Source organism: Crocodylus siamensis, chromosome 3 (genome assembly GCF_052110815.1).
Source record: "Crocodylus siamensis isolate JL-2025a chromosome 3, ASM5211081v1, whole genome shotgun sequence".
NCBI lineage: Eukaryota > Metazoa > Chordata > Crocodylia > Crocodylidae > Crocodylus > Crocodylus siamensis.
In genome coordinates this window covers 35,332,569-35,356,521 of record NC_143397.1, presented here as the reverse complement: position 1 = coordinate 35,356,521, position 23,953 = coordinate 35,332,569, and the positions used below count along the sequence as shown (strand labels likewise).

The following is a 23,953-nucleotide window of genomic DNA, read 5'->3' as shown; positions in this document are numbered from 1 at the left end:
TCCTTACCCCCCTTGGCATCCACCATAATGTAGAGATGGCACAGGGTACATCTGTGACTGGGTGTGTCCACATGAGACACTACTGTGCAGTGGTTACTGCACATTTCTTTAGTATTTGTATAATAAAGTACTAAATAAATGCACAGTAACCAGAGTTACTGCTCAATAGCACTGGCAAACACCTTTTAAGTGCTGCTAATTCACAGTAGCCTAATAATACTGCTCAGTAGCGTATTAGCACTGTTGGTGCTATGATGTGCTACTGCACAGTATTATTCAGTTATTAAGTAGATGTATCCAGTGTTCTGTTTAATAGATCTATTGTCCCTGAAATTGTCTAGTCTCTCTTTGAACCTGACTGTACTATCTGCCTCAACAACCTCCTATGGTAATGGGTTTCACATAATATTGTCTTGTAAGTGAAATCTGAAAATATGGAAGATGTATGATGTCCACAGGATAACGTGTACAGGCAGGTTAACCACTGTTAATCCTTACTTACTATAGATTGAACATTAATCTATTACTCTTGACAACTGTCATGAAACTAGGTAGTTTGGCATGGATTTTCTGCATACCAATGCACACAGAATACAGAAATGTACTCTTTAATGTTTTGGACTTCTAACAGGGTCTATAAAATTTGGTACTTAATGACTAAGCTTAGTAGTATTTATGACAAAATGGACAAAAGATACTGAAATGATTAAAAAAAATAACGTATGTTCCCATGGTCCCCCCCCCATCTAGGACAACGACATATTACACATGATGTCCTCAAGAGATCCACAGTTCCACCTTTCTTTGCTGCGGCAAGACTTTCTGCCATGCTGAATGGAAGTGATGAAGTGTATGCAAACTGCATGGTTGTAGATCAAGTAAGATAGTCTAAGCTTGTACTTTTAAATACACTATTTGAGTTTTATTATAATCTTATATGTCCACTGGTACAGCCTTCCAGTTATTTATTTTTGTGACCTTTGGGTATATGCATAGAACAGCAGCAATTGGGTGCCCTTTGCTACTGAGTTTGCTACTCAACTCACTAAACCCTTCAAATACAAAGGTATATAAAAATTCTTCTGTAACCTATGTAAATATTTAGTTTTTTCATTTAGCAGTCACATATCAGAAATAAGAATTAATACAGCCTTAATTCTCTATAGTTTCAGATATCCTAATTTTTCTGTTATCTAACATGGAGTCCTTTTCGTGATGTTTGCCAGCTAAAAAGTCCCTCGCTTACCAGTTCATCAGTCAATTATTTATTTGCTTATTTGTTTTATTGAGTTCATATACCACCCTTCCCAAGTAAGGCTCAAGGGTGCTTACAGGATGAAGAAAACAGGTTATAAAACAAAGTGTAGAAGAGAACAAAATAACAAGCAAGTAGAGTATCAAAAAGGAAAATAAAGCAACAACCCCCTAAACAATATCTTAGCTTAGCCTCACATGTTAAACATCTGCCCAAATAGTAAGGTCTTACAGGGCTTCTGGAAGATGTCAAGTGGGGAGGGAGTTTCAGAGCTGTGAAAAGACTGCTGAGAACAACCTCCCACATATTTTTGCCAAGGAAACTAGTCTTAGTGAGGGTACTTGCAGGAAGGTGCTCTTGACTGACATTAGTGATTGTAACAGGGCATAAAGAAGGCGGCTCCTTAGGTATGTAGGTCCCAGCCCATTTAGGACCATATAGGTCATAATAAGCACCTTGAATTTAACCTAGAAAGCTGTTGGAAGCCAGTGCAGAATCTGGAGCACTTAAACGACAGCTATAAACAAAGTGTTGTTCTGTTAGTGTGACAGCATGCCAGAAGTTTGGCGTTTTTTTTCAGATGTGATGTAAAACTGGAGTCCTGTCCAGGAGGAATGTGTGAAGCTTTGGTCGCTGATGTGATTTGGTGGGGATTTGACCCGATTTGGTGGACAAATCTCCAAATCTAATCAGGAGACCCTTTAATCTCTCCAAATCAAATTGGAACCCTCCGAATTGATTCTGAGAGATTCGATGATTTGGACACAGAGACAGCTTTAAATGTTTTTTCTACATACCTCGAGGTACCAGGTGGCTCAGGAATGCTGAGGTGCTGGGGCAGATGGAGTGTTGCACTTGGTAGCAGACCCGGAAGTGGACCAGAAGCACTTCCAGTCCACTTCCAGGTCTGCCAGGGAGCGTGCAAGGGCTCCCCTCCCCCTGCGCTGGCTAGGCAACTGGTGCCTCTTAGGTCTGTGGGGGCTAAAATATCAATAGTTCTTTGGCTGTTTTACTAAGAGAAGCAAAAATAGATTTGAAAACCTGCAAAATTGGACTGGATGCAAGTCCAGGAATGGTAGAACTTCAGCATTTGGAAACTATTGCAGTCCTTTTTTTCCACTTGATTATATGAACTTTTTCTAGATGCATGTTACTTCAGCCAGGTTGGTTTACACATCTCTTTGGACACCTTTACACATGCTTTGAGAGTGGTGGTGGGGAGACGCACTTTAATTAGAGCATCTTTTGGAGCCACTTAAATTAAAGTACCCTCAGTATCTCGTGTATTCAGTGTCCTGCTCTTCAAAATGGTGGCGTGGGCGCTTTAACTAAAGCTCATCCATTAAACTAACAAATTCCAACTAATCACTCCTATAATTATGAAAAAGCTACTGTGAGGTTTGGAACACACTAGCCAGATTAACTTGTGTCACTTTTCCGGGGCACAAAAATAATAGGGGATGGGGGAGAAACAAAAACAGAGAGAACTTCAGTTTGGCAATACATTTTTTCTTCTATTCTTTTCACTAACACTAAAAAGCCTCTTTTTCTCTCCATTCCAGGTTGAAGATTTGGGTATTAATTATATTACTGTAGACAGTTTTACCAGTGAAACCAACACAGATCCTACCAACTCAGCTCATATGTCTCAGAATTCTTCATGTACCTCATTGAAGGAAAGCAACCAATATATTTATGCAGAAAATGAGGATAACCAAATGACACAAGGCCCAGGGCCTGTCGTTTCATCTTCTAACTTGTGCACAACGGGTTCATATATGCCACTCATGTCCCATGGATTTAATAAAGAACGAAGTCAACTTTATGCTGACGTGAAGAAAAGAAGGTATGGGGTTGGTTTGATGGTACTGTCAGGATAAGGACTTTTTTATTAGATTCATCTTTTAATAGAACAAAAGAAAATATACTAATTTCTTTATTGAAAGAAAAATTTAAAGCAACTTCAGAAGAACTGTCCAAAATTTTAAATTATACTTAGTTCTATATTTATACACAGTATTTAAAATGTACCATTTGTCATTGATTTCCTACAAACTGCAAATGGTCTCTAAGCAATTGTATACTGTTTGGCCGCGCTTAGGTGCTGCAAAGAGATGTCTGCTAGCAAACCAGAACCAGGCCACTTAAAAACTGTGAGAATTTTCACAGAAACATTCTTGGTATAAACTATAAGAATTAGATATAAGCCAAATTTTAAATAATAATATCCTGTTGAGGTAGATGTGAGTCTTTCTGTTTACTTCACTGGGCTTGCATACATTAGGGAGCACCTAGCTCGGTGCTTTTTCACTTGTTCCAGTTTTGCTGCTGTCTTGATAGGGCCATTGAAGAGTGATGCTTTCCCCCCTTGTAAACTGGGACCCTAAATCATAAAGGGAATAACTAATATATTTCTGCAATGTCACGAACATGTCAGTGGGAAATACAGAAAAGAAAACGTCTTTCAATGTTCAGTGATAAACCAGATTTAGAACGTGTTGGAAAATAAAGCTTTTAGTTGGGGGAAACTTTAATGCTGCGTGAAAGGGTTGTTAGGCTAATTTTCCTAGGCTAGATCTGTAGTTATTGACAAATACCATACATAATCCAAATGATTTGTGCTGTAAGACCGGAATGTTATTACAAGCAGTCAACCATTCACCCCAATTACATTAATAAGGAGCCCATGAGCTACGTACACAGATAAAAACACAAAGATCACAGAGAACCCCCTGTAGAGTTGATACTGCCAGGAAAGGACATTGTAATATAATATTCAAGAAGTCCTACTAATCATATATTTTCTAATTGCTTGAAATAATCAGGGTTTCTTCCAACATTCTTTTTTCTTCTATATGTTTATATATGTCTATATGTTCTGCTATATGTTTTTAAAATGGCTTCTAAGAATCTCCTCTAGCACACTGCCACTGTGTGTATTATTATTTTCCTTTTCATCCTATATTAATTCCCAGATACTAGGGAGAATTGTATGAAAAGTGCCACATCTCAAATCCATTCGGTTGCAGCATGCTTGTATCTTGACTTGATCATACCATATGACCACATTTTGTGCTATACGCAAGCAGTAACTGAAGAAAAGCTATGAGCTTTACTGAAGTGTCGACAAAGCTGAGGGGGAGGCATGGAACGTGATTTGCCAAAAAAAGGTTTTGGATAAGCTAGATGCCATTTACAAGATTTTGTAGAATTATCTTTTCTTGTTTCATTACGTTTGAAAGGAAGATTATCAGATCACTGAAAACACCATTATTTATTTGTTGTGTGCTTTAGTTCTAGTCTTGATGACCTTGAAGTAGACAGCAGAGGTGAAGTGATTTCTGAAAGAGCCCACATTCACTCTCCTTCCATCAACTCTTCAATAACTTTGGCTAATAGCAGAGATGAATTAGATTCTTCTGAGACGAGTACTGATCTGGATTTTCATATCAATCGGATGGAATCTCTTTCATCGTCTAAGAATCTGCACCCCAAGGTATCTGGATATTATTTTGGTCTTAGTTTTATTTTCAACTAAATCATTGAAAATATATATTAAAAAAATTGTATTTAAATTCGAAGGGAAATACTCAATTCCCAATTATGCTTATGCAAATTTGGATTTCCCTTAGAAATCAACAAAATTTATTCAAAGTTACATAGATATAGTTAAGAAGAGAATTTCTTCTGGGGGTATTACCTGTAACATGAGTAGAGCTTGCAGAAGAGCTGAGTGTCTAGTATGTAACACATTTTTATTCCTGATATTTGATCCAGATTGGAATAAAACCAAAGAATTTAAAAATTTGTTGCAGCCTGGAAGCTTCCTGAATATCCTGCCTCTGTCCAGGGTTTTTGTTTGTTCGTTATAGTAGAAGTAAGGAAACTAATAGGAATATCAGCTTCACTGAGCAGTTACGGTGTGCTACTCAGGGTTGTCAGCTGTGGGGCAGACCTGCCGGCAGCTTGTCATGGGGCTGAGACTTGCAGGGTCTGCTGGCCCAGGATGAACGTGTCAGGAATTCAGTGGGCTCCATCAGAACTCTCCTGATGAAAGATCGGTTCTCCCAAGATGTTTTGAATTTCAGTATTTTGGGATCAATGACCTGGCCATTTTCGTGACAACTTCACTTTTTCAGAAAATTTGCAACGAGCTCTGGACATAAATAAAGTTAACATCTTTACAGTGAGGTATGGAGTGTTAAAAGAAAGCATGTAAACCTTTTTTAAAAATGTGTGCTTTTAAACAATGACTAGTACAGTTCCCCCTCCTCTTCTGATATTTTCCATAGATATTCTGGCTACATTAATTTTCATTGAGCCTTGGGGAGCTTTTCTGGAAACTTCAGAAACATGCAGAGTTCATTTATCTTTTGTTCACATAAACAGTTTTATTTTTATTTAATTCAAGAGATAAAAATTCTTAGCTTCCATTGGTGGATATATTTCTTGCTGGGGTCACTTGATCCCAGCTGACTTCCTGCCTACAGTGGGGGGTCTGGACCTGATGATCTCATGAGGTCCCTTCCAGCCCCTAATGTCTATGAAATTGGGTTTCATCTGAACTCTCATGTAAGGGTGGGAAAAGATTACATGATGGGAAATAGAATAGATTATGAATCCTAAGTGCAAGACAGCTATATTTTTATAATCTAGTTTCTCTTTATCAGCATCTTAGCAATATTCTCAGTTGAAATGTAAATGTTTTTTCTTCCACAGGATGTTTTCCACATGAATTGACCTAGTAGTGTTTATCCTATAAAGCAATGTATGATACAGCCAGTATTTTGAAAGCTGCTGCTGTTTTAACAATGTGTGTGCAACATGAAACTTGCTTTACAACAAGTGCACATTAGAAATTCCTATTTGTATTTCACGATCAGCATACATTGCATTACAAATGTGTTGTTCGCAGCGTCAGGGTGCTCAGAGCCAATGAGTTCAAATGACTGTTTTCACTAGGGGTGAAAGGTTTCCCAGTCTTCATGCAACAGTAACTCAATCGCATAGTGTTCTCTTTGGAGAAGAGAGCATATTTAATGCTAAATTGGTGTTGATTTTGCAATGAGAATTTCCATCTGATGGCACTCAGACCATCATGCTTATTTCTTCTAGAGCCTTTGAAGTTGACTTTGAATCTGGAACTAAAATGAATAGAGCCACAGTATCCAGGAAATAATCTGTTCCCTTTACAGATAATTAGCCAATAGAGCCAGCGTGATAATATCATTGTTTAGACCTCTCTACCCACCAGATTGAAATAATTTAGGATTTTTAGATTTTTCTTTCTAATTTGCATGTATACCAAGTTTCCCTGTTCTATAAAAGAATCCTGCGCTTTGTAAAGAGCCAAGGTTTTCTCAGAGCTAAAAGCTAGAAGTGATTTTCTCTGCATTTTCTTTTGAATTCTACATTTTTATGAATCTAGGAAAGATTTATCCCAGATGTTTCCTTTCATTCAAGCAATCAATTTTTAGTTATGTTTAATTCTTAAAATCACACATTTATTTCATTCTCATTTCTTCTAGGAATCTTTACTTGGTGGAATTCGATCACGTTCCTACTCCTGTTCCTCACCCAAAGTTTTTCTGGGGAAAACCCGCTTTGCACGGGACTTCACAGTTTGTGATTCAAATGAAGGTAAGCTTCAGGTTGGTTGTGTTTGCATATCTTGGAATGCCACATGCTTGTTTATGACAGGGCAAAGGCTGAGTTCTTCATTTAGGGCTGGATTATCCTCCTGGTAGCCATGCACAGATGCTTTCTCCTCCTTTCCCATGTGCAGAGCTCACCTGGCCCATATGAAAGTGAGACTCTTATTCCTTCAGTCATTCCCTTCAGAGTCCTAAACAGGTGTACTACTGGTCCACAGTCCACGTGGGGTGTGGGAGGGTGGGGCGTGGGAGGGAATAACAAGGAGACTAGAAATTCCTCTATTCCAGGTAGTTGTCCAGGTATCCCCATCACACACACTGGATGTCCCAGGAGCAGCCACAGAAGCCCAGTGAAAGATGTGATGAAGTGGCCAAAGCCTGTGTAGGCAAAAGTCTTCTGTGCAAGTGGTGTCATCAGATTCTTAGGGACATGTGATCTGTTGGGGAACTTTTCCATAATCCGAGGAGCAAAAGCCACCTTGCTCCATGAGATGATTTGGAGGGGATTCTAATGATCCATACTCCCTGCATACCAGATCCAGGTGTTTTACTATGGTATCCAGGAACTAACTTACTGGTTTTCAGTTTTTACTCAGACAGTTTTTACTTAGAGATTTTTATTGAAGTTAATATGCATCTGCCCAGGAAATGAGAAAACTTGTAAGAACCTCCCAGTTTAGCACTGTTATAGAAGATTAATGTTCTGTTGATGGTGCAGCCTATGATATTCTCAAGCTGGTTTTCTTATGTTTTCACTAATTATTTTCTAGCTTGACAAACAATCCTTGTTTTCCTTGGTGAAGGTTTTCTGCACTAGACATTTGGAGTCCATGCAGCATGTTATATATGTACTCTTAGTCATGGGCCACATTACTAAGAACTGCTTATTCTGTTTTCTCTGAAAAAAACCCTTACAATTTCAAATCAGACAAAATACATATTTTAAACTATAAGGGAACACATGACTTGAAAATAAAATAAACTTTAACTTTTTAGTATGCCAGAGTTGCCTTCTTTCACTATAAAGTTGAAGCACTGTTTCAATTCATTCTATTAGTACATTAAGCCAGTTAGCTTACAATGTCAGAGAGCTGATATAATACCCAAATAGAAACTCCCATATATATGGGGGGGGGGTGTTATTAAACCTTTCTGAAGACTTTTTTTTCTCCCCTTAAGACATTCTGTATCATTTATACAGAGAAGCATGTTAGGCTTCCTTTATGAATGTGCCTATGTGCTTTCCTGATTTAAGTCTTTCATCTCGCATGAGTCAACTTTATTTTGCTTACACCTCAGTCCCAGAAAGCCTTGTGCACATGCTTAACTTTTAAGTACATGAGGGGTAGGTATCCTTGACTTCAAAGTTAGGCACAAGTTATAGCTTTACAGGCATGAATCATGCTATGTGATGCTCAGTAGCAGATGTCAAACACAGCAGCAGCCATTTTGGTTAAATGTAGATGAACATTTTTCTCAAGTTTTAGTTTACATCACTCAGATCTGCACATAAGTTTTGTTTCTGTTCAGAGTAGTCTCAGTGCTGCTCTGCAGAGCAGTCTCAGTTCTCCAAAATTACAGCACCTCATGGTAGATTAAACTATTTGGGGGCTTGTGTCACTTTATTTATTTATTTTTAAGTTTTCATTTTGTAGGTTAAGTGAGAAATCTACAAAAGACGGAAGGAAAAATCAAGGGCCTGTCTTCCAGACTCTGTAAAGGCCACTGTAATAAGGTGTCTTTCCAGGAGTGGCTGTGAATCCCCTGGAGTCTCTTTAGCCCTTACCCACTTGGGTCTCTGTGGCTCAGTCATCCCTCCATTTGCTCACCGTGCCTTGATGTATTTGCTTTATATAAGGGAGGCTGCCTCAGGGCTCCTGGATCCCGCTGATCCCACACTCAGCCCCTTTCTAAGCTCTGGGCCCCTAGGGCCCTCCTGCAGCCCTTAGTCCTTCCCATACCTCCTGACTGCTGCTGGCTGTACTCTGTGTATTGGCATTCTGGAGCTGTAGCCATCCTGCTCAGATGTTCCCTCAGCAGCCTCCAGGATCTTACAGCTTGCTTCCCTCAGGATCTGGTCTTATATCTGGTCTAAGACCAGCCCTCTCTCAGTCAGGTGAGGCTTTCATTAGCCCCCCTTATCATCTGCAGGTAACTTTTCTGGCTATTTTTTCTCTTAGTGCCAGGTGCCCTAAGCACCCTGGCACTGCTCCCATTCAGCAAGGGTGTTAGTTGTACTTTAAAGTTGAGCCCAATTGCTCATGGAAATTAAGGCCAGAAAGGACCATTAGAGCATTTGGTCAGACCTCCTGAATATCATAGGGGCATGTCTACATTGCGCTGGACTGTGCTAAGGAGAGCTGCTGTGAAAACGGATCCTGCCAGCCAGGCCCTGTTCTGTGCATGCTGCAGGCCAAAAACAAATGCCATGTAGCTGCTGATTAGGATGGTGTTGCTGCCGTGGGCGAACCAAGTCTGAGTGTTACTGGATGCAACCTGGGTATGCACCAAAAAGCAACAATATGACAGTTTTTCAACACGTGGCATGCCCAGCATGGATTTATGAGGTGACAATCATGGGTCTTCTCAGTGCAAATTTGGTGGTATTGGAGGGCTTGGCTGTATGTGACGGAGTTCTTAGTGTGTTTAGGGTGATTGCTGATTCTGTGCAGATAGGTATGTGGGTCCAGGGGTTTCTTATATGATGGCAGAAGCAGGCGTTGCTTAACCAGGGTGGTAAATGTGACCCCAGGGTTGGGACTAGGATGGAGCTATGAGTGCACCAATAAAGATTTTCTTGGCTGATCCCAATAGCCAATTATTTACCAGCCATATCAGCCAATATTGATCTGACAGCTGATTTACAGGACTGCAGCCAGGCACGGGGGCGTGGGGAGGGAGCTACCTACCACTGTGTGCATCTCTGGGAGAAGCCTGGTGGGCACGTACCCCCCTCCCAGATTTGTGCATGGGTCGAGGGTGGGCTGCCCGCCACAGGCTTGGGGCCAGGGGCTGTGCCAGCCTGTTCTTGGTGGGTGCTCTTGGCCAGGGCTACTCTTGGAGTGGGCTGGGGTGGTTTGGCAGCAACATCAGCACTGGGAGGGGTAAACACGGGGGACTTTGGGGGATTTTGGGGTAGCTATAGCCCCCCAAGACTGTCCCCCGCAGTGCCACTTCTGCTTGGGGCACTCCACTCTGCTGCCTTTTCCTTGGGAGTCCTGAGCAGGCCACACATCTCCTGCCTGCCCTGCACTGGGGGGCTTCTGAGGGAAAGGCAACAGAATGGAATGCCCTGAGCAAGGTCCACACTGGGGGGGAAGGATGGGGGACAGGATTTGAGGGGCTATAGCCACCCCAAAATTCCCCATAGGCCCCCCCATAGCCCAGTGTTGCCACCCTCCCTGCCACTGCCCACTCAGAGTCCAGCCCCAGTCCACACCCCCCCCGCTAGGAAAAGGTTGATACAGCCCCTTTCTCTGAGCCTGGCAGTCCACCCTTGCCCTATGCACATGATGGGGACACATGCCCCCATGTTCCCCCTGGTGTGTGCAATGGCAGGGAGCCACAACTCCTTGACCTTCCCCTTGCCCCTTCCCTACCCGGTGACCCTTGGCTGAGCTGCCTGTGGCTCTGTCCTGTTCCTGGCCCTAGGAACACGTTCAACCCCCTGGTTGGGCAGTACCTACCCCTGGACCTGCCCTACTCCCTTCCCCACCATGGTGTGGTCTTGATCTGTTCTCCCCCATACCCCTTCCTTCCTCCACACCCCTCTCCCACCTACAGACTTGCCTGCAAGGCGCTACTCTCCAAGCTGCTCAGCTTCATTCCTGTAAATGAGGTATCAGATCGGTATTGGCTTATATGGCTGGTTAATAATTAGCTGTCATCATTGGCCAAGAAAATCTTTATTGGTGCACCCCTAGTTGGCTTGTATTTTACCATTTTGGATATTTATCATAATGTCTAAAGAGGAAATGTTGGTACTGGAGTATTCAAGAGAGTCTGATGGAGGAGTGATGATTATTTAATTTGTGATGGAAATCAATCAGAGACTGCAGGTTTTTGGTGCAAATGATGATGTCATCTATATAGCTTAGGTATAGCATGGGTTTGGTGCAGTTCTTGAGGAATTCTTCTTCCAGGTGGGCCATAAAAAGTTTGGCATACTGTGGGGCCATTTTGATGTCCGTAGCTGTGCCCATGGTCAGGAGGAAGTGTTCGTTATTAAAAATTTGCACTGAGGAGAATACTTGCAATCATCACCTCGTAAATCTCAAAAATGTTTTCACCCAACAAGGACATTCCTTCAGAGAGGTATAGATTGCACTTTTGAAAGAGCCACCCGGATATGACTTAAAGAATTGCTTCAGTACAAAAAGAAAATCCCCATGAATCGCACACCATTAGTTATGACATGCCATACTTCCCTGGAATCTATATGGAAAATCCTCAGACAACTGCAACCCATACTAGAAGACCCAATTCTTAAAGAGATCTTCCTAAAACCACCCATCCTAGTCTTTAAACAAGCGCTGAACCTCACCAATCTCATCACCAGAAGCAAACATCCTATGACCCAAAACACACCGAATGGATACCAGGCCAGACAAGAAATGTAACACCTGCCAATACATCTCCAACACTCCCACAATAACTACACCCCACAACAGAACCATCACCATTCCTGGATCTTACACGTGCACCTCTAGAAATGTAATATTGCTCATCTAGTGCACTAAGTGCCCTGATGGAAATTTTTGTAGGAGAAACCAAAAAACAACTGTATACCAGAATGAATGCACACCGAAAATCTATCAAAGACAAGAATACCTAATTACCTGTGGGTGCACACTTCTCACAAGACAACCACTCTCTCCAATCTCTCTAATCCTGAAAGAGAATTTACAAAACACCTTTCATAGACAAGCCTATGAAGTTCACTTGATAAATCTATTGGATACAAAAAATTATAGACTAAATATAGCCATTAGATTTATGGCACATTATAACCTGCCTAACATATGATAACCCCAGGTAACCTGTCTGCTTTTTACCAGCTACATTCTATCACCGGTTCATCATTCCCCCCCACCCAGCCCCACCTATCGTCTCCCGTTTCCTCTGATCCTCACTGTCACACATTTGCATTTTCACAGACCTGCATTTTGGCTTCTTCTCCACCCAGAAGAGCACACACAACACCAGCAGACTCTCCCTCAGCCTGAAGAAGGGTGTTTGTGCCAAAAAGCTTGCAAAGAACACATTTTCTAACTATTTAGTTGGTCTGAGAAACGATATCACATTTACCCAAAGAACCTTGTCTGCCTATGTCTTTACACCAACACAGCTACAAACAACACCCCAGAGAGCTGATATACTACTCAAACTCTCATCTATATGTATTTTTTTATTAAACTTTTCTGAAGATGTTTAAGATTCACAGGAAAGTATGTCCAATGCAGTGGAGACATATCCTAAGTTTCATTCAGATACCTTTAAGCACATATTTAAGTACTTTCCTTTAATCAGGCACTAACTCCTGAATTGCTCCCTTTCCCCTCTTTGTAAAACGAGAGCACACTAATAGGAGTTCATTTGGAGTTTGGAAGAACCAAAGTTCTTCTCCTCAAACTATGGAACACAAGCAGTCATTTTGCAATCCTTCTGCCAGCTTGTGGCTGCAGAGATGTCAGCGTTCGTTGTTTTCCTTCCAAGGGAATTTGGTCAGTGGATGTACTAAATGTATTGCTGGCTCTTCCACCCCACCATCTACTAATTGATATCTCAGTTTTCCTCTCCTATGGCATTGGGACTGCTCTGATATAGCAGTACTATGCACCATGCAGGCAAAACAGGGTATTGTCTGCACTGCAAATTAGTGTAGTCAACTCACCTGCATCAGATATAAATGAACTAGCTTAGATACTGGAGGCAGTATAGGTGCATCCTCTCACAGCTCAGCACAAGCAGCAGAATAAATTAACTCACGCCAAGCCGTGTACTCTCATGGCTATACTTCTGCTAGGAGAAGTTGATTGGGTGTCATCTGGAGTATAGGCAGTTTGCCAACTTGCAAATTGAGCCTCAAAATATCATCCCATACACATAATTTCATTCACACATCATGAGATCCAATGCAAAAGCAGGAAATACGCTGCTTGTGTCTGGACATCAATTAAAGTTTTTTTTAAGCACATTTAGAAATAGAATGACTATGGATTTATTTAAAAGAAAATAAAATTGGTCTGCAACTTAAAAAGATGTGTCCCTGCTCTGTAGATGGCGTGGTCATGAACAGTGGTCGATCCTTTCTCCAGGCTCTTTCGCTGTCTAAATCAGTGTCTCTGCTCCATCCCTGTAGTAAGTACTGCAGTGACAACCCAATGGTGCTATTTTGCATGAGGCTATCTCCATTCTTTGGTGGCAACATGGTCTTTATTTCTTCAGAAGAGCAATCCTATTACACAGCTTTTGTCTGGCAAATGAACTGTTATTTGGTCTCATTGCCAAAATTGCAAACTATGATAAAATATGCTATCTTGCTTGCTGTACTGATGCAGTAAGGTACTTAAGCACATACTTCACTTCAGGTAAATGAGTAGTTCTGTTCACGTGAGCAGGGCTACTCGTGCTCAAAGTTAAGCAGGTGCTTAGGTACCATGCTGAAGAAGGTCCATGGTAGCTTTGCAAATAATCTTTAGAAGGCCTAATGATTTCTCACCTTGAATATTATGGGAAAGTGTCATGGATACATTTCACAACTAAGGCTCTAAAAAGAAGAGTGAAGGATGAACCAATAAAACACTGGGCTCTATAGAAAAATTAGAAGCTAAATACTACTTTTTCTTACTACTTAGTAATGATCTGTCCATTTACAGATACTGAAATTCTCTGATATTAACCTCAGTCCAGACACATTCTGTCAAACACAAGGCATTTAATAAGCAAATACTATTTTCCAGACTTTAATAATTTTTGCTTTCTTAGTTTCCATTATATATTGCCAGCATATAATAACTGAGCTTACATCATGGTGGAGGTCATGAGCTTCAAACAAATGTGCCAATATAACAACCTTAGTTTTCATTAACTGTTTGTGTTTTGTAGAGCAACGAGCATACAGCTTGCCAGAACAGTCAAGGGAAAAAAGGTACTGACACTAATCGAAAGCATTTCTATGTTGTAATATTTATCTACCAGAATTTACATATTCATGGTAATAGCTGAGCACAAGCAGCACAGATTCTTGTGATGAGTATTATAACTCAAAAGCAGCAATTCAGATAAACCGAGCAGTAGGCCCTGTTAAGTCATAAGATATTTGGCCCCTGGTAGATGTTACACTTATGATGTGACTAACTTATTAATCACGCTACATGTAGTAACCCTGCCACATGTTCAATTAATGGCGCAACCAAAGGAGAAACTAGCCACAATAATATTCCATGTTGTATGGACAGGGCTGAACTGGGTGGTTCTCAGCCTGCCAACTCTGAGCGCCCATCAGCTGATAGCCTTCCCACCCATCAGCAGGCTGAAAGGGTGCCTAAGGAAATGCAACATCAGCAACCAATCTCTTGACACCACGTTTTTCAGGGGCAACCTTGGAACATCTGACCAGGTTTGTAGCCTGGCATTGAGGACTTGATCTCTAATGCCAGGATCCCTACCCATGTGTCTCATGATTGGGATACAACAATATTTTTCCCTAGATCCGCAATATTGTGTGTCCTGCCACATATGTGCCACACAATTTTTGGGATTCAGAATGAAATTAATCATGTCCCAGTTCCACAATTACATTGACATCTCATAGATTTCAAAGACATTAGGGCTGGAAGGGACCTCAGAAGATCATCAAGTTCAGGCCCCCGCCTGAAGGGCAGGAAGTCAGCTGGGGTCATAGGATCCCAGCAAGATAAGCGTCCAATTTACTCTTGAAGGTGTTCAATGCAGGTGCTTGAACCACCTCTGATGGCAGGCTGCTCCAGACCTTGGGGGCTTGGACAGTAAGGAAATTCTTCCATATGTCCAGCCTGAAATGGTCTTGCAGTAGTTTATGACTGTTCGACCTTGTTATCCTTTGGGGCGCTCTGGTGAACAAACCCTCCCCCAGATCCTGGTGGTCACCTCGATAAACGTATAGGTGGCCACTAGATCACCCCTGAGCCTGTGCTTTTTCAGGCTAAAGAGTCCCGTGGCTCTCAGCCTGTCATCATAAGATCTGTTTTCCTGACCTCTGATCATGTGCATGGCTCTTCTCTGGACTCTCTCAAGCTTCTCCATATCCTTTTTGAATTGTGGAGCCCAAAACTGGATGTAGTACTCCAGCTCTGGCCTCACTAAGGCCAAGTACAAGGGGAGAATGATGTCCCGGGATTTGCTTGAGAAGCATCTATGGATGCAAGCCAGCATTTTGGTCACTTTACTAACCGCAGCATCGCATTGCAGGCTCACGTTCATCTTGTGGTCAATGATGACCCCCAAGTCTCTTTCTTCTGTAGTGCCAGCCAGCGTAGCACTGCTGAGCCTATAAGGATGCTGCAGGTTTTTCTTCCCAAGGTGGAGAACCTTGCATTTTTTGGCGTTAAACACCATCAGGTCCTTGTCTGCCCATTTACTGAGCCTGCCCAGGTCAGCCTGGATCTCCCGCCTGTCTTCTGGTGTGGATGCTCTGCCCCAAAGTTTGGTGTCATCGGTGAACTTGGCCAGTCCACTCCTGACTCCAATGTCGACATCATTAATGAAGATGTTGAACAATATGGGTCCAAGGACAGAGCTTTGGGGGACCGCACTGGTTACAGGACACCATGATGATTGACTGCCATCAATTACTACCCTCTGGGTCTGACCACGGAGCCAATTTCCTAGCCAAGGGGTCATGGTGGACCCAAGGCCACAATTGGCCAGTTTCACCAAGAGGTGATCGTGGAATACCAGATCAAAGGCTTTTTTGAAGTCAAGATATATGACATCAATCTCTTTTCCCTTGTCCAGGTGATAAGTCACCTGGTCATAGAAGGAAATGAGCTTGGTCAAGCAAGACCTACCCGCAACAAATCTGTGGTGGCTATCCCTTTGGATGTTGGCGTCAGCCAGTCCGTTAAGGATGGCCTCTTAAATAACTTTTCTAAGATCTTCCCCGGGATAGAAGTCAGGCTGATGGGCCTATAGTTAGCTGGATCCACTTTCCTCCCTGTCTTGAAGATAGGCACCACATTGGCCTTCTTTCAGTCTCCGGACACTACACCAGAGTGTCAGGAGTTTTCAAAGATCTGTGCCAGAGGCCTGGCTATGATGCTCGCCAGCTCCTTGAGTACCCTGGGGTATAGATTGTCAGGGATGGCTGACTTGAAGGTATCCAGCTTCTCAAGGTGTTCCTTCACGAGGTCAGCATTAATGGAGGGCAGGGGATCTCCCTCACCCAGACCTCCCTGTCCCGTGGTGGGCATGGGAGTCCCATGGGACTGATGAAAGACCAACACAAAGTACCCATTTAATAGATTGGCTTTTTCCTGGGCATCAGTTCTCCCATCTAGTTCAGCAGGGGTCCAGTGTTGTCCTTGCTTTTCCTCCGGCTCCCCACATATCTGAAAAAGGACTTTTTATTGTCATTGATGCTCGAAGCTAGTTGGAGTTCAGTTGCAGCCTTGGCTTTCCTGGTTTGCTCCTTGCAGGACCAGACCAGTGCAGAATAATCCTCCTTGGAGTGAATCCCATCCTTCATCCTTTGTAGGCTTTTCTTTTTAGCCTCAGGAGGTCTGCTAGGTCCCTGGAGAGCCAAGGGGGCTGCTGTGCCCTCTTGCTTCCTTTCCTCCGAGATGGAATAGAATTAGCTTGTGCATTGAGGGTTGCTCCCTTGAGGAGCAACCACTCTTCCTGAACTCCCCTCCCCCTGGGGTCATGGTTCCTTAGGGCCTCACTGACAAGCCTCCTGAGCTTGTCAGAGTCGGCTTTCCTGAAGTCAAGGACTTCCGTGTTGCTGACTGACTTGCCAGCTTTACAGTGGATGGTGAAGGTGATCAGCTCGTGGTCGTTGTCACCCAGCTTCCCATCGATCACTAGGTCGCCAGTTGGGTCATCCCCAGTAGCCAGTACCAGGTTGAGCAGCGTTTTACCTTTTGTTGGCTCATAGACTCCTTGATCAGGTGGAGGTCATCCATGCATGATAGGAAGATTTGTGACCACTCGGATTTTGCTGAGTGATCCTCCCATGAGATGTCCAGGTAATTGAAGTCACCCATGACAGCCGTGGTCCTGGAGCATGCAGTCTCAGCCAGTTCCCGGGCGAACTCCTGGTCAAGCTCTTGACTTTGGGTGGCAAGTCTGTTGTAGACTCCCACCATTGTGTCCCCTGTGCTGTGTTCTCCATGGATTTTAACCCAGAGGGTCTCCAGTTGTCCACCCTGATCGCCAACATCAGCTTGCAGGGACGCGTAGCTTTCCTTAACATAGAGAGCTACACCCCTGCCCCTTTTATCTACATGATCCCTCCTGTACAGGGTATAGCCATCTATACCCGTGGTCCAGCCATGGGTGGAGTCCCAGCAGGTCTCCATTATCCCTATGATGTCATAATTATTTGCATTAAGCAGGAGGACAAGCTCCTCCTGCTTATTCCCCAAGCTCCTGGCATTTGTGTACAGGCAGGCAAGTGTCCCCTTGGGGGCTCTTGCCTTTCCCACAGATTGTACCAGGGCTGGGGTAGGCGTGGGCTCCCTTAAGTGCCTTGGCTTGCTGGCTTTGCAAGGGTTGCTCAGCGGGCCAGCAGTGGCAGTAGTCCCCCCATCCCTCAGGGGGCTTAGTTTTAAAGCCCGGTGGAGCAGGTCAGCCAGCCTGGCTGAGAAGAGCCTCCTCCCCAGGGGGGAGAGGTGGAGGCCATCTCTTCCCAGCAGCTCGCTGCCTCTGTTGCCATAGAGCAGGCAGTGGTCATGGAAGCCAAAGCCTTCCCGATGACACCAGCACCTCAGTCTTTGGTTAACTACATGGATCCTCCTCTGCTTCCTCAGCCTGTACCCTGAGACTGGGAGGATCAAAGCGAACATCACTTGCGCCCCCAGGTATCTAAAGTGTGGTGATTTTCAACCCGAATGTCGCTTTAAGATGGGACATTCGGGGTGCCTTGAGAGTCTTTCAAGGGTGCTACAGGGTGCCACACAGTGTTAGCACTGTTAGGTGTGAAAACATGATTCACAAGATAAACCCAGAGATTTCGTATAAGAACTCATACTGTTAAGACTATTCTGAGCCATTGCGTCTTTCTGTGTTCTTTGCAACATATGAATTGCTCTGTCATTTTCTGTTGTCAAAAATGAGTGAAAACTAAGAGCTGGTATTTTACCCAGCTCTACTTTAAGCCTAGTGATGGCTGCCTTCAGTCTAAAAAAGGTTGAAAAACACTGGTATAGAGTCTACTGTTGCTTTATGTTGTTTTTGTAGGCTGGACTGATGGGCACAATGTGAGCCATATATACACAAGGAGTACAGTGAATGAGTAAAGGCTTCTAGCATATTCCTTATGATCCTTACAAAATTACAGAAAAAGGTGTCAGGTGTCAAAAAAGACTATATTATAAAGTATAGGCATTGGAGGCAGAATTTATACAGGCAATTTTACCTGGTACCTCTTTTGAGTTTTGAGTGTCTTGCTTTGAAAATGTAACATTCCCTTTCAATAACTTTAGTTTAAATTTTCTTTAAACATAGTTCATTAATTAAAAGTAAAAAAAAAAAAAAAAAAAAAGCCATAATCTGCAAACATCTGGTTGAGTACCAGGAAACATCCCATTTGATGTAATTTCCAGTAACCCAAGTCCCACCTTCTCTCTAATCTTGTGCGACTTCCTGTAAGGCCCACTGCCTTGGCATGTTCTTTTTCTATTCCTGCAGCCCAGGCTACACAGTGGCATTGCAGCCTTCAGCATGGCTGGGAGAAGCTTGTGTTACAATGCCATCTAGAGAGAAAAGGAGGGAATCTGCAGCTCTCTCTGGCTCTGACTCGGCCAGCTAGCCTTTCAGCAGGGTCTTTACATGTGTGCTAATTTTAAAATTAAAAAAATTAAGCAGGTACTTAAGTTGTTGCTGAATAAATAAGAACTCTAAACAAGTGCTTAATTTCTTGGTGGATTAAAGCCTATGAGATTGGAAATGAAATAAAAACCCTTCATAACAATCACAAACTTCACTGCTGACTGCATTCGGGCATAGTAACAAAAAAAGGAGTCAGTGTCAGACTGTAGCTGTACTGCATGAATTGGGGAAAAAACCCAAATACTGACACAAGAATACTGAGAGGTTTGATAACGGTATGGTTACAACAAACTTACAGACCAGTGTACATTAGTGTACATGCAAGTAATGGCCTTTTTGTGGGCAAAGGCATGATTTCACTTCTTAACCTGAAAGCATCCTGCAATGGCAAATGCTAGGAGAAACAGCTTATCATAATAATGATCCTGTGTTTTCAGATAATATGTCCATTATAATGAACTTCGTTGCTGCTCTGTATTTCAGGATGCAGGAGGAAGAATGGGATAAGTATATTATGCCTACAAAATCAGAGTCTGAAAAATATAAAGTGAGTCGTACTTTCAGCTTCCTGATGAACAGGATGACAAGTACAAGGAATAAGTGCAAGGTAACTTGGGGCCTAAAAAGAGTACTAAATAAACACATAACACATTGTGGGAAGTAAATTGGATTCTTTGGTGGTTCTCTTTTAATTATCTAAAGCAGGGCTGTCTCTCTGGTGGTCCATGGGCTGCAGGTGTCCCACAACAGGTTAATTTGTGGGCCTAGGGTTCCCATCTGGCTACCATTCCCTCTACTGTTCCAGTTGCAGCAGTAGTTGGGGATCCAGGCTTCTTCCGTCTCCTTCAGGCTCTACTTCCTGCTGCACCCCAGGGGGTGGCACAGTACAGTGTGGTGCAGCCTGCAGTGCCAGGGAATCCTGTTGCTGGGGAACTGAGGGTGGGGGCAGGGCACCCATGCGTGCAGTGCAGCAAGAAGGGGGTGTCCATGCTGTGTGCCACCAGAGAGCCGGTGGTTTGTGGTGGCTTGGTCCCCACTGATATTACCCATGCAGTGTGTAGCCCCTGGCCACTTAGAAATTGGACAGCCCTGATCTAAAGGCTAGTTTAGGCAGCCTTTACTTGTTTTAGTGAGCAACAAGCAATATCATACATTAATCCTGTTACAAGACTACTTGTATGAATGAGTGCTCACCCATGTCAGTTTTGCACATTGTAGGCATAAGATGGTATTTATAACACACAAGTAAAGAATTTATTTTTAAAACTATGATTTTTAACGTACATTGTCCCTTTTAATCATCTATGGTTAAGTGATTTAAAAAAATCTTTAATTGCTCTTGCATACATTTTTATATGCAAACAAGATAAATACAAGCACGGGTATCAGTTTGTAAGTGCAGCTGCCCAGGTTATGTCCAGGAATCTCTTATGTGCGTGTTCATTTGCTGCACATTTAACAGTATTTTCTAATTGTCCTTAGTTGATGGTGATGATGAGAATCATTTGATAGTTCCTGGTGTCAGAGATGTCTTCATGTTTTTTAGAAATAATAGGTCCCAATTGTTACTGGAGAGGAGATAAAAACTTTTTAGATAATTTTCTCTTCATATAGTGTTTTGATATTATAATTGTATCTATTGTGTACTCAGCTAGTCTAACTTGTCTCATCTTGTCTGCATAACTGGGTATGAAGACAAAAAATAAGGATGCCAAAGACAAAGAGAAACTGAACAGACATCATTTTGTAAATGGAAACTTCCCAGGGGTCGTCCCTTGTACAGCATGTGACAAGGCCGTCTTAGGGAAGGAGTCGTTGCAGTGCTCAAGTAAGTAGGAACTTTTATGTAAATATAAAACTTGTTATAATCTATTTCAGGATCCTTGCTTAAGGTTCCATTTCAGGGGAGCCTGGGTTTGAAAATTCTTGCTTCTTTACTTATTGAGCCAGGATCTACAGGCCTCAGGGAAAGTAAACAAAGACAATGATCACTTGTATCTTTGCTAACTAAATTCTTACTAATTCCTAAACAATTTAGGAGAAAGCTGCTTTCCATCAACCATGGGGTGAAAGATTAAGGCAGTGTTTATGGTTACTCATTAACTTAGTCTGAAGGAAGAAAAATAATGAAGCCTTGGAATAAAGTTCTCTGCAGTGTCCAGGACCCTGAGCACTGTTGGGTTTTGAGATCTGTCTTTTTCTTTCAGATTGCAATGTGATTGTGCATAAAAACTGCAAGGATTCTGCTACTGTATGTGCCAAAGTAAGTTTCTGTACATAATTTGTCTTCTTATGTCTCTCTTGATATTCTTTCTCCAAGATGGCACATAACGCAATTGAGAGGGCAAAAAATGACACAAGTGATATGCGAAATACACAGGCAGGGTTAAGGAAATGTCAAACGTCTGCCATGACAGCAAATACAAGTAGTGTACCTGACATTTTTAGAAAAAGAGTGGAAATGGCTGGAGTCAGTCTCTGATTTTTGGCCTCTTGCAAAGTAAATGGCATTTGCATTTTTAAAACATGTTTAAAGGAAAATCCTTGAGGAGCTGTAGATTTCCCTTGAACTATATCATTCTAATGTTCAGAAAATGGGCAAAATCACCAAGTGGAACAGAAAAGCAGCATAGTCTAATCTTCTCAAGTAGGAAAGCCAGTATGTTGCAGCTATTAAAATGAAGGAAATATATGCAGACATTTACATCTAAAGGTTTCTCTTATGGAGAAAAAAAAAGTGATTTGTCCTGGGATAAGCTACACCAATGAAGGCCCCTTACTGAACTGTTACTGTTCACTGACTATTAAGATGTGGGGGGATGGGGGCACGCTAGAAGGGAGGAATAGGCTGCAATCGGACCTAGATAGGTTACAGGGGTGCGCGGATGAGAATAGGATGGGATTCAACACAGACAAGTGCAAGGTGATGCACCTGGGGAAGAACAACTGGCACCATACCTACGGGTTGGGGAATTCCCTTCTTGTCAGTACAGAGGCAGAAAAGGATCTTGGAGTCATCATTGACTCCAAGATGAACACGGGCCAGCAGTATGGGGATGCAGTCAGGAAGGCCAACCGTACCTTGTCATGCATCCACAGATGCATCTCAAGCAGGTCCAAGGAGGTGATACTTCCCCTGTATGTGGCACTGGTCAGGCTGCAGTTGGAGTACTGCGTCCAGTTCTGGGCGCCACACTTCAAAAGGGATGTGGACAACATGGAGAGGGTCCAGAGGAGGGCCACTTGCATGATCAGGGGGCAGCAGGGCAGGTCCTACGAGGAGAGGCTACGGGACCTGAACCTGTTCAGCCTCCACAAGAGCAGGCTGAGAGGGGATCTAGTGACCTGTTACAAACTAGTCAGGGGGGACCAGCAGGCACTGGGGAAATCCCTGTTTCCCCGTGCACTACCAGGAATGACCAGGAATAACGGTCACAAGCTGGCAGAGGGCAGGTTTAGGTTAGATATCAGGAGGCGCTACTTCACAGGGCGGCTAGGATCTGGAACCAACTTCCAAGAGAAATGGTGCTGGCTCCTACCCTGGGGGTCTTTAAGAGGAGGCTAGATGAACACCTTGCTGGGGTCGTTTGACCCCAGTACTCTGTCCTGCCATGGCAGGGGGTCAGACTAGATGATCTACTCAGGTCCCTTCTGACCCTAGAAACTATGAAACTATGAAGTGTTTGTGCCAGGATGACTATGTGGGAGTTGCTGTCACAGTGCCAAAACTTTCACAGGAAAAACTCCTAAGCAGCAGTTCTAAAGGCATATTTGTGTGTTCTGTATAGCAATATGCACTTTTGGAAACTTACAAAATGGATTTAAAATGTACATTGAAATAATAGAAGAGTTGGTTCAAACAAGTAGCATAACTACTGGGACTAGTGAATATTTACCAGGAAGAGACAATATACCCAACCCAGAATGAGGAAGAGGAGAAAGAAACTACAACTACTTGCTTGTCTAAGTGCATGTGTCTTGTACTGTGCAGCACAAGGAAATGGATTGTGCTTCTGACTGAATTCTGCAGTCAGTGTCCTATCCTAGGTCCCTTGAAATATGAAAATTATGCAGTAAAATGAAAAACTTTGTTATCCAGCATCCCTGGGATAACCATATTGCCAGTTACATAAAATCTTTGGTTACCTGAAATAACCTGGCAGGGTTTTCAGATAAAACAGAGTTGGGGGTAGGAGGGAGGTGGTGGTGGTGGTTGCCACTGCAAGCAAGTTTCCCCTAACCCCACATCTGGCCGATGGAACCGCGGGGGGATGTGACGACAGCCGCATGCAGAGCGGCATCAGCACAGGGTGGTGTGTGGCAGTGGCAGCTGCCGCGTGCAAGCTTTCCCCCCCACCCCACATCTGGCCAGCTGGTTGGTGAAGTACTGGATAGCTGAGATTTTACTGTACCTGCAAATACATAATCATTTTCTTAAAATTATTAAATTTTAGATGTGAAAATCACAAATCCTATGCAGATTTTAAGTGAATAATTCCCTAATGGCATGGTCATTTGTAAAAGAAAAAAAACAGTCTAATCTTATGCCTAAAATGTATTCAATTCATTATCTCTTTCTTTTGATTTGTTCATCATTAACAGAAATTTAGGAACCTAATACAGCTTGCCTGGGAACTTTTCTAGATAATAATATAAAAGTAGGTTCATGACTGACTATTAACAACTGTTGTTGCATTTAATAAGATACAATTCTTCTTTACTAGAAAGTCCAAGAGAGATACCTTGTTAAGACCAGACCACAAACAGTTGTAACAAGTAAGTACTGTAGGGTAAATCTATCATTTTTAAGGTTAGTGCCTAGCATGAATAACAGAAAATAGCAGGGCAAGCTTTCTTTACAGTTTGTATATGTATGTATTTTTATCCCAGTGACCACAGTATACAAGAAAGCAAATGGACTTGCTTGTGTATAGGTGTGTGTATAGAGCTATATATTAAATGGGATTTTCACGAACATGTATCTTTAGACTTATTTCTTCCCCTGAAGTGAATG

At 42.7% G+C, this 23,953-nt stretch overlaps 1 protein-coding gene across 5 annotated transcripts in view; it reads left to right on the top strand.

Annotated features, from left to right (window-relative positions):
• Positions 1-23,953, top strand: part of ARHGEF28 (Rho guanine nucleotide exchange factor 28) — a 227,931-nt gene that overhangs the window by 148,899 nt on the left and 55,079 nt on the right. For all 5 annotated transcript variants that reach the window (XM_090038115.1, XM_090038114.1, XM_090038116.1 and 2 more), the window contains 9 exons: positions 751-878; positions 2,818-3,101; positions 4,550-4,751; positions 6,784-6,895; positions 14,017-14,059; positions 19,423-19,546; positions 20,635-20,767; positions 21,147-21,202; positions 23,664-23,715. In XM_090038115.1, the coding sequence (XP_089894241.1) occupies positions 751-878; positions 2,818-3,101; positions 4,550-4,751; positions 6,784-6,895; positions 14,017-14,059; positions 19,423-19,546; positions 20,635-20,767; positions 21,147-21,202; positions 23,664-23,715 (1,134 nt within the window). The remainder of the gene's footprint in view (positions 1-750; positions 879-2,817; positions 3,102-4,549; positions 4,752-6,783; positions 6,896-14,016; positions 14,060-19,422; positions 19,547-20,634; positions 20,768-21,146; positions 21,203-23,663; positions 23,716-23,953) is intronic.